The sequence below is a fragment of the Podarcis tiliguerta genome (genome assembly GCF_965153285.1).
Source record: "Podarcis tiliguerta genome assembly, chromosome: 1".
Taxonomy (NCBI): Eukaryota; Metazoa; Chordata; class Lepidosauria; order Squamata; family Lacertidae; genus Podarcis; species Podarcis tiliguerta.
Window position 1 is genome coordinate 63,257,939 of NC_139534.1, and position 13,244 is coordinate 63,271,182.

The 13,244-nt window shown below is 40.6% G+C and overlaps 1 protein-coding gene across 10 annotated transcripts in view; it reads left to right on the forward strand.

Moving 5' to 3' along the window:
- Positions 1-13,244, forward strand: part of KCNQ1 (potassium voltage-gated channel subfamily Q member 1) — a 332,458-nt gene that overhangs the window by 123,363 nt on the left and 195,851 nt on the right. For all 10 annotated transcript variants that reach the window (XM_083425015.1, XM_083425014.1, XM_083425011.1 and 7 more), the window contains 2 exons: positions 11,598-11,708; positions 12,714-12,809. In XM_083425015.1, the coding sequence (XP_083281141.1) occupies positions 11,598-11,708; positions 12,714-12,809 (207 nt within the window). The remainder of the gene's footprint in view (positions 1-11,597; positions 11,709-12,713; positions 12,810-13,244) is intronic.

Here is a 13,244-nt window from a genome sequence, read left to right on the forward strand (position 1 = left end):
GAAACATTGTGGTTTGTTGCTATAAAATGACCACGGATCTAGCCTATGTTTAGCCTATTAACTGTGTTTGGGTTGTTGTGTATGCACTTTCCTGATTTGAAATAGTAAGGACTTGTGAATGTCATTTAACTTGGTATCGTGGACCAGACCCTGCGTGTGAGTCCAGACCTTGAAAACCCACTTTTTATGAATGGAGTTTTCAGGATTTCTGCTCTAGTTCTTGCGATTACCACTCATTGTGTGAGTAATGCAAGCAGCAGAAAACAATCCTGGATCTTGTAGGGAAGATAAAGAAATGCCTTCAGTCAAACTAGCCCACAGTGATTCTGGTTGTACCCCAGAAATATAGGGCAGCAAAGTGACATCCAGCTTCAGCAAAGCAGAAGTTTGCCAAGAATTCTGCATGTACCGAAGGCACCCAGAATCTCCTGTCTCATTGGGCTGAAAAATGGAAGGTGAGGCCTTCCTCACCTTCCATCACCAAAGAAGTACTCACTTCACTCTTGCTGAAACTTGCAGGTGGCATCAGGAGGACTATCTCCTTGGCTTCCACAATACCTGAGGGCTCAATAAGTTTAGACCAGTACTGGAGCAACAACTGTACTGCTGCTCGTCCTGAAAATGTTATATCTGAGTCAGGAATGTGCTTTCTTGTGCCAGGTTTTTTTGCTCTTAGCATAGCCTCTGTTGTTCTGGTATTGTACCTTTGTTTCCTGTGTGTAGGCCTGCAATTGCAAATTTACTCAGTGTTTGCTCTCGTTGCTTTCACTTGACACCAGTTAAGCTGAATCTGGATACCACCATCAAGATAATGCAGACTGCAGGTCTTTGCTGGAGCCACCTTGGTCAAGAACATGGACAGGCAATGTCCAGGGATATTTGGACAGGGTGGGACCAGATTTGCTAAATGAGCACATCCAGTTCTCCAAATAAGTGTTGTACATGTACACCACACATTCAGTAACTGAGAAACGCGATGGCATTTTTCAGATTTTTATCTCTGTTATATAGCCTTCTATATGAACTCTATGAATCTCCCCCTTCCATATTCTTATATGTAAAATAGTAAATACAATGCAATCTCTTGTGGGATCAGCAAACTTGCTTTTTAAGCTTTTAAACTCTTTCTAAGGGGCTACATTACACCACAACATGTTCAGCTTCTTCAGAGGAGTGGCTTACATGGCTTCTTAATTAAAGGTGGCAGATGCAACCATATGCAAAAAAGGCACTGCCTTGATTTTGGCAGCAAAAGTATACTTTTGTCAAGCATGAGTGGCGCTTTGTAAGGGCTGCAAAGCTTTCCTCAATAGGAATGGAAAAAATTAGCCTATAAAAAGAAGGCAAAGCAAAAGGAAGAAAATACAGTCCCCAGCAACATAAGCAGTAATATGCATACAATCTGAATACAATTCCCATTGCTGAATGATCCCCTGAAGATCGGAACAAAAAGATTTCAAACCAAGTGGTCAGGAGCTAAAACATAAGACTGAGTTTCAGAGATAGGAAATTCAAGCTAGCCACAATCTCAACAGCAACCATTCTTTCCCCCAAATTTAGGCATTTTCAGGCTTTTGGTTGGAAGCTAGAAATCAAATTAACCATGATGTTAGAGATGCATGAATGCATTTCAGATTGTATTTTTCTTTTGCTACAAGCGGCTCCGGTGTGTGTGTGATATGCTATGAAGGACTGGAGCGGGGGCAGTGTCAAACCCTTCCCCCTGTGATACAACCCAGGCCCAGATCCCTCCTGAAGCTGGTGAACATCCATTCAAGCTGAATGTTGGAAGATTCAGGACAGATAAAAGAAAACTTCTTCACGCTGAGCATAGCTAAACCATGGAACTTGCTCCCACAGGAGGCTGCGATGGCCACCAACAGAGATGGCTTTAAAAGAGAATTAGACAAATTCGTTAAGGAGAGGGCTACCAAAGCCTCCTAGCCATGATGGCCATGCTCTGTCTCTGCAGCCAGTGGGAGGAGGTCGTGCTCCGGAATACAAGTTGCTTGGAACCACAGGAGTGGAGAGCGGTGTTGCGCACAAATCCTGCTTGCTGGTTTCCCACAGGCCTCTCTGAAAACAGGATGCTGGACTAGATGGGCCATTGGCCTGATCCAACAGGCTCTTCTTATGTTCTGGTGTTGGGGGAAAACATAGTGTCAGTGGCTGTTACACTGTTGCTGTTGTTGTTTAGTCGTGTCCGACTCTTCGTGACCCCATGGACCAGAGCACGCCAGGCACCCCTGTCTTCCACTGCCTCCCGCAGCTTCGTCAGACTCATGTTTGTAGCTTCGAGAACACTGTCTAACCATCTCGTCCTCTGTCGTCCCCTTCTCCTTGTGCCCTCCATCTTTCCCAACATCAGGGTCTTTTCCAGGGAGTCTTCTCTTCTCATGAGGTGGCCAAGGTATTGGAGCCTCAGCTTCATGATCTGTCCTTCCAGTGAGCACTCAGGGCTGATTTCCTTAAGAATGGATTGGTTTGATAAGACAACAGGCTATTAAACTAATCAGTGGCTATTAAACTAATCCCAAACTACAATCTCCTCCAATTTTTGGACTACCACTCCCATCATCCCTTGCTAGCAGGACCAGTGGTCAGGGATGATGGAATTGTAGTCCAAAAACAGCTGGAGACCCAAGTTTGGGAAACCCCGGGGAAAATATAGGAAGCTGCCCTTTTGGTGATTGTTGTGTGATGCTCTTGCATCACGATTGCATCATAACTGTTGCAAAATGCCCCTAAAAATATGTTACCTTTGAACAACCGTATTTCAAAGGCATCGCTGAGTAGTTTGACTGGAATATAGCCACTTTGATCATGAACCCTTCTGTCAGTACTAGATTTTACTAGATGAAAAGAGAAATAAAATAAGACATCCTAGACTTTAGATTTCTTACATACTTATTTCAACACAAGAAAGATTAAAAGGAACAAACTTTAATATATGCCACTAACTGTTAGTTGTGAGCATGAATCAGACTGAGCTCAGCACTTTTCTGTCCCATTGGTTTAAGTGGCAGGAGTAAACATGCACTGAACTTCTTCGTATTTAATTCAGTGGGATATAAAAGTGTTTAATTTTGGCTAGAACACACACATGTGTCACTGTGATTGATAGTGTAGAGCAAACCTTCTACTGTTTCCAGTGCATTTGAGTAGTAAACAGAACAGCTGGCATGCGGCAGTCTATACTTTCTGAAGTAAAACAACTAGGCTATTAAGTTTTTGTTCTAGAAAATGTCGCAAAATAACAACGATTTAATTATACTTAGAGGCAGCGTGCATAATTTGCCAATCACTGCTACTTTGAAACTTCTCTTTATTTTGCCTGGATTTCTGCTGGGTTCTCAAGAAAATGGGGACCAGCTTTTTTAATGGTGTGCTCCTTAGACACCCCTATCTGTTGTCAATCCACAATTAGAGTTGTCTGTTAAAATCATCCTGATTAATAACATCTTGTATTTCCCCATAAATAAATTACATATCTAAGTAATTATAAACCACATGAATAGTATGTAAGAACGAATCTTTTTCAGTTACTTGCAACAGAGATATCGGGTTCAGGCAGGGGGCGTCGTGGAACAATTGCTCACTCACAATTGCCAATTGATGCAAATATTTTCAAATATAAAATTGTCCCTTGCCCAGTTCTGAAGTCACTTTTCTAAAGAAAAATACAACATTCCCAACCTGCTTTTTTATTTTTTATTTGGGCCAGTTTAAAGGTCATAAGGTGGAAATTCTAAATCATCTGTATATTCCTGCCAGTGACATGTATATAGTAAATGGCTATGGCCACAATCCAACAGGTGACTGAAATGCAGCCAGCAATTTTCCATTATGCAGCAGCTTGCACTTTGGGCTCTTTGCCTTCAACAACATTGGGACCTGTCTCCACACAGCAAATTTCTTCCCATTATGATCTGTTCCATAAACTGTGAACTCTTTCTCATACATAAAAACCTGGTTCCAGATGGTCACCTAAAAACTAACCTTCACCCACTTGGTGCTGTCCCACTGTTTTGGGCTACAATTCCCGCCATCCCTTGCTGTTGACTATGCTGGCTAGGACTGGTGGAAGTTGTAATCCAAAAGATCTGGAAGGCACCAGATTCAGGAAGGCTGACCTAAACAACGGCACAAAGGAGAAGATGGGAGGAGAAGTATGTAATCTTCAGGGTTGCCACAGTTTGCTCATGAGCACCTCAATTCAAACCATGGTTTAGGTTGTGCACCCCTCCAGACTACACCTCCCATCATCCCTAATCACTGGATATATTGGCTGGTGCTGATGGGAGTTGTAGTATGGAAACATCTTAAGGGCCACAGGTTGTGCACCCCTGGTTAAGGGGATCGTCTGAATGAGGATAAACTTAATTTTCATGACTGTGCTAGGCAGGATCATGGTTTGAACACATCATTCTTCAATGTGAGACCATTTGCATAAATATGGGCTTAAATCAGGCATGGGTGCTAATTCTGTTTGTAATATAGTGGTCCTTCTAAACCAGTCATTTAAAATGAACATACAGAACTGTTTCGATAATCTGATTTTCATGTACTCTGTGGGTTTTGCAGGGCAACGTTCTCTTTGGGAAAGAGGATTACAGATTTATAATGTTTCAGCTGATGATGACTTTGCCCTAGCAGAAAGCAATTCCACTAATACACACTGGTGCACCTAATTATTGTAGCCCCACACTCTTAGGGTTGCCTTCTGTATTGCGTTACATTGTGGACTGAAGGGACCATCAACCCTCAGGAACAGCGTTTTAGGAGGTCAGAGGGTTTAGGTGGGCAGGAGGGGATCAGCAAAAATCAGGTGCCCTGACTTGAATGAGGAGAGGTGCCTTACACTAAATCCAGTAGTATGAAAATCTGTTTGTTGGTTTTTAGAAATTGCAGGTTCAGGAATAATGGTAGGAATGCAATGGTAGGAATGCAACAGCAGTCAGTCTCAGAGCAGAATCCTGCAGTTTCCAGAATCCATCCCAGGCTGTTTCTATCCTTGCAGCATTAACAAAACCAGTTCAAATGAAACTAGCATTCTGTCAGGGTTTAAAATTGCTGCCACTGTGAAAGGGCTGTATTTTATTATCCGATAAGTATTTGGCCCTGGTGTCTGTGCAGTCTCTAAATACTTTTAAATTCCATTTGCGTTATATCCCCCACCCCCGCTCAAGTTTAAATGAAGCAAGCCAGTGTTTGTCACTATTAATCCATGTACCTTTGGTTATGGTTTATTTTCTCTTTGTTATCAGCTATTTCCGATGGTAATCTTAACTTCGCTGCAGCTTCATTTCGCTAGACTATTAAACAGGGATGAGATTAGTCATACAACCACTCCTGTGGTGATTCTACTAGATCAAAGCCTGGCAATGAGAAATGACTGTGTGTGACCATGCTTTTAATTGAAACATTTAGCTTTTCCTGCTGAGTTGTGATGAAATTTTAATGTGATAACCTATGGATAGACCTTTGTTTGCCCCTCCCCCTGACATTCCAGTGCATTTACAATGAAATTGCAGAATTCCTTTAATCTTTTTATCAGAAATTACAAGTCCACAACTGTGGGTGGAGGGAGGGTAGAGAGCAAAGCAAATAAGAAAACCCACGCATGGTACAGTTTCAGGCAACATGCTTGGAACCCAGTGTTAATATGACTTTTCTCTTGACAATTACTTCTGAGATTTGGCATAACAATTTTATTCCAGAACCAGTCCACTAAGCATTTTCCCCAACCCTTTTGCTCTGGAACAATTTGCTGTTAGATTTCTGTTTCTTTTTTAGACAGATGGTCCTTTTAAATTGTTTTATTGTTACTGATGCTGCTGTTTTGCTGGTAGTATAAGCTGGCTTGGGGAAAATACTTTGAAAGGTGAAGAATAAATGAATAAGTTTTTCTTTTAAATGTTTTTAAGCAACATTACAGTCTACAGATTGACTTCACAAAAACACATGAAATTAAAAACAATACAATAATACTACAAAAAAAAAGATTAAAACTCCACTGTGCGCTTTTTTTTATAAAGAGCAGTCACAATGAATAATAACACAGTAATTAATTGAATGTGGGTTGAAATAAAAATTTATCTAGAGTTCTCTTGAAAGTTGTTTTGTGCTTGTTAGTACAGCACTTTGGTTATTTGGATATTAAGTGATAGGCCAAGCTTTCCGTAAGCTTCTGCAAAGATATTTAGGATGGTTTGGAGGTCATCCTCTGAGTGTGCACACACTACGTTGTCACCAGCATACTGAAGCTCTATGACGGAAGTTACGGTAACCTTACTCTTTGCTTTCAGCCTACTCAGATTAAACAGCCTACTCTGTTCGATATATGATTTCTACCCCACTGGGGAGTTTCCCTTCGACAATATGTAGGGTCATGGTGATGAAGATAATAAATAGAGTTGGGACGATAACACATCTGTTTAATGCCCGATCCCACTGTGAATGGTTCACTTTGAGAGCCATTGTTGCCGTCGTATTATCGTGGAGGAGCCTAATATGTGTTAAGATTCCTGCTCCGTGATTGCAGTCATGGGATTGTTGTCTATCACATGGCAGTGTATGTTTTGACTCCACAGTGTGGGAAGTGACGGAGACAGGATGTTTGTATTACTGTGTTCCGTGAAGTGGTATTATTGTCCTTTGTTCTTTCTCTTTGCTGTCTGATGAGAAAGAGGAAAGAGTGAAGTCAGAACGCTCTGAATGTTTATATGTAAATAAAGTAGATTAGCCAAAATGCTGAGTTGCTGAGGTCTGTTACGTAAGCTGCAAAGACTCTGCGGATCCCTAAGTGTGCCGGTGTCTGTTGGCATCGGTCGCTGTGATGTTCGGGCAGAAGAAAGCTTTTGAAGCTCCCGAACAAACGACCAGGAGGGAGAGAACATGCCAGTCGGGGATGTGTCTATGCCAGGGTCCTACTCAAGTGTAGGACGAGCTCCTGACAACAATATGTTCACAAGTTTATCTGGGCAGCTGATTTTCAGAAGGATAGTCCACAGGGCAGTATGGTTTTACAGTGTCAAAGGTTAATAAACACCATATACAGGGGCTGGAAAGTTAGCAATGATAAGGCCATACAAACTTCCTCAGAGGGGGAACTCCACAAATGTGAGACCACCCTGAGAGAAGACCCTATCCCTTGTACCCCCCAACTAATGTTTGTACTGATGGACAGGAAAGCAGGGCCTCAGAAGCTGATCTTAAAGTCATGTGGGTGCTGGTGGTCCTTCAGATAACCTGGTCCCAAACCATTTAGGGCTTAAAAAGCTAAGACCAGCATTTGATATTTGGCCTGTAAGCAAGCAGGCAACAAACACAATAGGTACCGAATTGTTAACGTGTTCCGACCACCTGACTAATGCAATTATTGTTGCTGCTGCATTCTACCCTAATTGAAGTTGTGAACCCTTTTCAAAGGCGGCTGTACACAGAGTCCTCTGGCCTGGATGTAACCAGAGCTTGTATCACTGAGGCATGTTTCTCAGTGGTGAGTCACCACATAATGGCAGCACAGGTCTCTGTGGGGAAATACTTTCACAGCCCTTGTGTTAGCTGCACATTGATCTTTAGGAGACAGAAACAATACTCCAACTTGTCTATCATTTTACGTGGTTGACAGGTTATCATCGTATCATTTATTCATTAATTCAACCTACACTTGAAGCATGTTTCTTGCCCAGAATTTCTATAGCTAAGGTGATGTTCTTGAACAGAAAACCTTTGGAGGGGAGAGAATTGCCCCCAAATCAGGTGGAAACTCAGGAATAATAATGTATTTAATTTCCCCCATATTTAAATAGGACTTTTTTTTAATAAGAGCAATACTACATCTGGGTTGTATCCAATGAAGTCATTGCATGAGCAGAATGAGTTTTGCCTGTGCAATATAACCTCACCTATGCACCCACTGAAGCCCCTAAAATTTGCTGTTGGGGTCTCCCTACTTTCTGGAGCAGATTTGGAGGTGGAAGAGATGCAGAAGGAGAGGAAGTCATTCTACTCATGCAATTACTTCAGTGGCTTCAATTCTTGGCTAATTAGTATACGCAGAATGTATAACAGAGTGGTCTGCATTTGTGCTAGCTAAGCTCTCTTATATTAAACATGGTGCTTCCATTTTATGTTACTAAAATTGCTTACAGTATCTATCTGTGACTAGCCTGTACCTACCTCACCATACAATCCATTCTAGTCATGACCCACAGAATTTGGTGCAGCTATTACATTTGTCCATTATTGACATTCATGTATTTATTTTTAAAAAAATTATATACCATTTGATTGGATTTTTTTTAAAAAAACCTCAAAGCATTTTACAAAAATACATTTAATCAAGCTTCTTATATATTTACTAAGGGACAAATTCCAAAGAATTAAACATTAAAAAATAAAAAATAAAAACTGTATTAGTTTACTATAGAAAAAGGGTATTATGGCACCTCAAAATATGCTTAGAGTAATTATGGGTTAGGGTCCAAGTTATATAATAAGTTTGTGGGATGTAGTATACAAAGATTTATCCCGCAGTAAACGGAATGTGTTACAATGTTCTTTGTCATATTGACTTAGGATATGTCTGCATGCCAATGAAAGCCCACCAACAAGGCTATAACATTTTAATGAAACAACATAATTATTTGTTTACACATCATCCTAGTCTCATGGGTGGCTTTTCATCTGACTGTCATTGTTCTTTGTGAGTTATGTTCTTATAACTTTCAACTATACTGGCCTTTGCTGGAAAATGATACCATAAACTTTTCAACAATGCTGAATGCTTGGCTCCAAAGCTGTTGGAAGAGCTAATACATCCTTCTGTGAATAATAGTGTTGTAAAACTATCCAGCTGACCAAACAAACCTATTCAAATATTGTCTCCCTTTTATTTTTTACAATTCTAGTTTTGTAATAAAGAGGCTTTCAAGAGCAAATAACTTATTCTGTACAGCCCCCCCCCTTCCCGTATTATGTAAATAAAACATGCTTACTGATTTCACAACAGTTTATGTTGGGCTTGAAGGTAACTTTATATTATGATAGCTCAGTTTACTGAAGTGAATTGTAAATAAAATGGCCAATTCTCTGCTGTTGGGACAGTCCACAATCTGTTCCAGCCCCATTGTAATTGACACGAAATTATGCAAGAGGACGGAAGAGAATTGTGCAATGGAGTCTTTGACATTGCTGCTACATTTTGTTATACCTGCTTGTTCAGGACATGTTCCTGAACAAGATAATTGCTAGGTTTTTAAAGGAGGCATGCATTAAGACCTGAACAAAACTGGGACAGGGACTCTCTCTCTCTCTCTCTCTCTCTCTCTCTCTCTGTGTGTGTGTGTGTGTGTGTGTGTGTGTTTGTTTTATACTGAGTCACACAAGTTCAGTGTTCTTTCCTCCAATTGCCAGTAGCACTCCACAGTCTCAGGGAGTGGTTTAACATACAACTTGTTTTCTAATTAGTTTAACTGGAGGTACCAGGGACTGAACCTGGGGGTTCCTGCATGCAAAGCTACTGTCCTTTCTGCTTCAGCGTTTTTCCAAAGCCTAACATGAAAAATTGGAAATTTGGCGGGAAATTGAAATAATTTCTTCTTCTCATTCACAATAATGAGCAGTCTATTTCTTTTCAAAGCAGTGTTTTAAACTGATGTTGTTATTCAGATGCAAATCCTTCAATTCCAAGAATCATTTGTGATCATGTTAGTGATGTTACTGCTTCTTTTAAATACTGGATAATACAATCAGTTTCAGATATTTGGTGCAAGAGTGTCATCCTATTTTTAAAGAATATATTATTTATTGTATAGAAATCTAGACACATGCACAAGGATGATTTTTTTTTTTTTACATTTAGTATGGCACTGCTTGTATGTGCTGATTAAAAAAAAAATGAATATCCAAAAGTACTTCTGCTACAGTACTTGTATTTTCTCGACTTTTCCTCTAAAACACAGGGCTTAGTACACCTATGCAGTTTTTTTGTGTGTGAAAATATTATTGGAAAAAGAAAAAAATGTTGAGGGCATCTGAATACTCTCCTCTGCTTTTGTTGCTGAAATGGACTCCATTATTTCTGTAAGGTCTTGAATAACGTCTGACTTACATTTAGTCATCGCTTACTGCAACCTATATAAACTTTGGTCTGCAGTGCAAATGCTGTGACCATCATCTCCTTAAAAGCATTATTCTCAGGTGTTTGATTTTCATTTCATATTAGTTTCCAGACACCCTCTAATGAAATATGTGAATAGGTGTATCATAATATTGCAGGGATCAGCTACTGACTTTAGATCTGTCCCTTTTCCTTTTGACATCATTGCATCACTATAATACTTAAAAATATATAGTTGTTTCATGTGGCATTTTTCACCCTTCCTTCTGTTTTCTTAATGTATAGTACCCATGCATTAGGAAATACCTTCTTTGTTATAAATAAAATTATCAATGTAAAGTTTGTTTTTACTTGGGCTGGTATGGTTTTCCCCAAAGAAAAGAGTGGGATTTGGGCAAGCTGCCCATGGCCCTGAAACCTCATGTACCGTAAAGTTTTCCAAGTCATAAAGGCCTAAATTAAGGCTTTGAATTTACAGCATGTTAACATGAGCTATGTTGTAATTCAATTTCCTGCCTTCTTTTCTTTCTCATGAATTAAAGACTGTTTTACTATTATAAGTTTCTTCAATGCACTACACTAGAAGGATAGGTTTCTTATGTATGCAGATGGTTGTGAAATTATACAAAATAGCTGTGGCACAAGAGTAATGCAAAGATTTCTAATTACACAAATTAGCTGCTAGTACCTAAAGTGCAGAATCTGAAATATTTTGTTGGAGGTGTTCCGAGTAAAGAAGAAAACGGGAAGGAATGCCTTGTATGTTTAGCTACTATAGAGATGTGTAAAGAAGAGGGGAACAGGAGCCAGTAACTTGTTTTCTGACTACTGTCTTGCAAAATCTTTCTGATTTTCATGCACCGAGATACACTGTTTTAAGCTCCTTGGAGAAAATACGGGGTATAGATGTAATAATGAATGAATGAATATTTAATAATGAGGGCTAAAAGCATGCCTTTAGAAACAGAGTTTATTAAGGCCTCCGGTGTACAAGGAAGACAGACTCCTAGTTCCTTAGTGTGCTGATGACAACACGGCTTTTCAAACTTTCTGAAAGTAATTACTGGAGGAACCCAAATACTTAATGAGGTTTAATGGTTCGTATCTACATAGGTCAGAGAGGCAATAATGCAGGGCCACCCATGAGGCAAGCTGAGGCAACCACTTGGGGCAGAAGGATCAACAGTGGCAGTAGATCTGGTCTCCGTAGAAAGCATTGCCTGTAGAAGTCACTCTTGGTGCACCACAGAGCATAGACACTGGTCCTTCAGAGACCTGACCTTACCAAGCTCTTCTGATTGCATGGGGGAACGAATGGCATTTTCAGAGTAATTAAAAAACATGTTTTTTTTTACAGTGTATGACAATTATCATCACTCGGTTTCAGTCTCAAAGCAAATTGAAATATCGATAAAGTTATGTCCTAATAATGTGATAATGTGTTCTAATAATGCTTAATTCTTACTTTCAGGTGACTGTAACAACCATTGGTTATGGAGACAAAGTGCCTCAGACATGGATAGGGAAAACCATTGCGTCTTGCTTTTCTGTGTTTGCAATTTCATTTTTTGCCTTGCCTGCGGTAGGTGGTTTAGAGTATTTCAGTTTGTTTTTAAATAAGTTTAAATTCATATGCATACATGCAGTATTTTTTCATTGGGAGGATTCTTACATATTTGAGTTTGAACACTCTTGAGCAACTGTTTATCACTGCCAAAGTGATGAATTTCTGTGCTTGGGTGTTAATCTGGCCGGTTAGATTCTGCCCAATACTGTTGGGGCTACCATATTTTTTATACAATAGTTACACACAAGCCCTGGATATTTATGCATCCATACTTTTATCACAAGCATGTTGTATCATAAGTTTTGTGGTCTGCTGTTGTTGCGTAAACAATTATTAGCATGGGCATATGTAAAATAACCATGTGCAAAAACAACACAAACTTTTAATGCGGGTAACTGCCCACTGTAGTTCCTGTGTACCATACAGCCTCTTTAAAAGTGTGACCGTAAGTAAAAGTGCAAAAATATCTGGGTCCAGTATAATGTAAAGGTACCCCTGCCCGTACGGGCCAGTCTTGACAGACTCTAGGGTTGTGCGCCCATCTCACTTAAGAGGCCGGGGGCCAGCGCTGTCCGCAGACACTTCCGGGTCACGTGGCCAGCATCACGAAGCTGCTCTGGCGAGCCAGAGCCGCACACGGAAACGCCGTTTACCTTCCCGCTAGTAAGTGGTCCCTATTTATCTACTTGCACCCAAGAGTGCTTTCTAACTGCTAGGTTGGCAGGCGCTGGGACCGAGCGACGGGAGCGCACCCCGCTGCGGGGATTCGAACTGCCGACCTTTCGATCGGCAAGCCCTAGGCGCTGAGGCTTTAACCCACAGCGCCACCCGCGTCCTGGCCAGTATAATGAAAAATATGGAAATACGGAAAATGTGGCAGCTCAAGTAGAACCAGCCAGAAGAAATCTGGGACGATCTTAGATTTGGGGCAAATACCATTTGAGCAGAATTTGCTTGAAATTAAATTTTAAAGGTATAACTGATATGGCATTTCTCTTCTGAAAACACTCCTTTCTTCAGGGTATTCTGGGTTCTGGATTTGCCTTGAAGGTACAGCAGAAACAACGACAGAAGCACTTCAATCGGCAAATTCCAGCAGCTGCTTCTCTCATTCAGGTAATGGTGATTAGAGCCTACATTTACCGCATATATTTTGATAGATTTTTTTAAAAAAGAATCCTATTGGGTTGGACCCAGCAGGTGCTTTTGTGCAATGCCAAGGAATTTTGATCCAGTGGCAGGTGTCTGTTAACAAAGGCAAAGGAGTGGTTTTTGCCTATTCCCTTTGCTTTCTGTAGCCCCAGCGCTCTCATAAATCTGTTCTGGAGAATGCTAGAACAGAATGCCAACCTACCAGCACAGATTTCAGCAAGCACTAGAGCAGGCATAGGCAAACTCGGCCCTCCAAATGTTGTGGGACTACAACTCCCATCATCCCTAGCTAACAGGAACAGTGGTCAGGGATGATGGGCATTGTAGTCCCAAAAACATTTGGAGGGCCGAGTTTGCCTATGCCTGCACTAGCAGGAGTAAAAAGGGAATTAAATATGC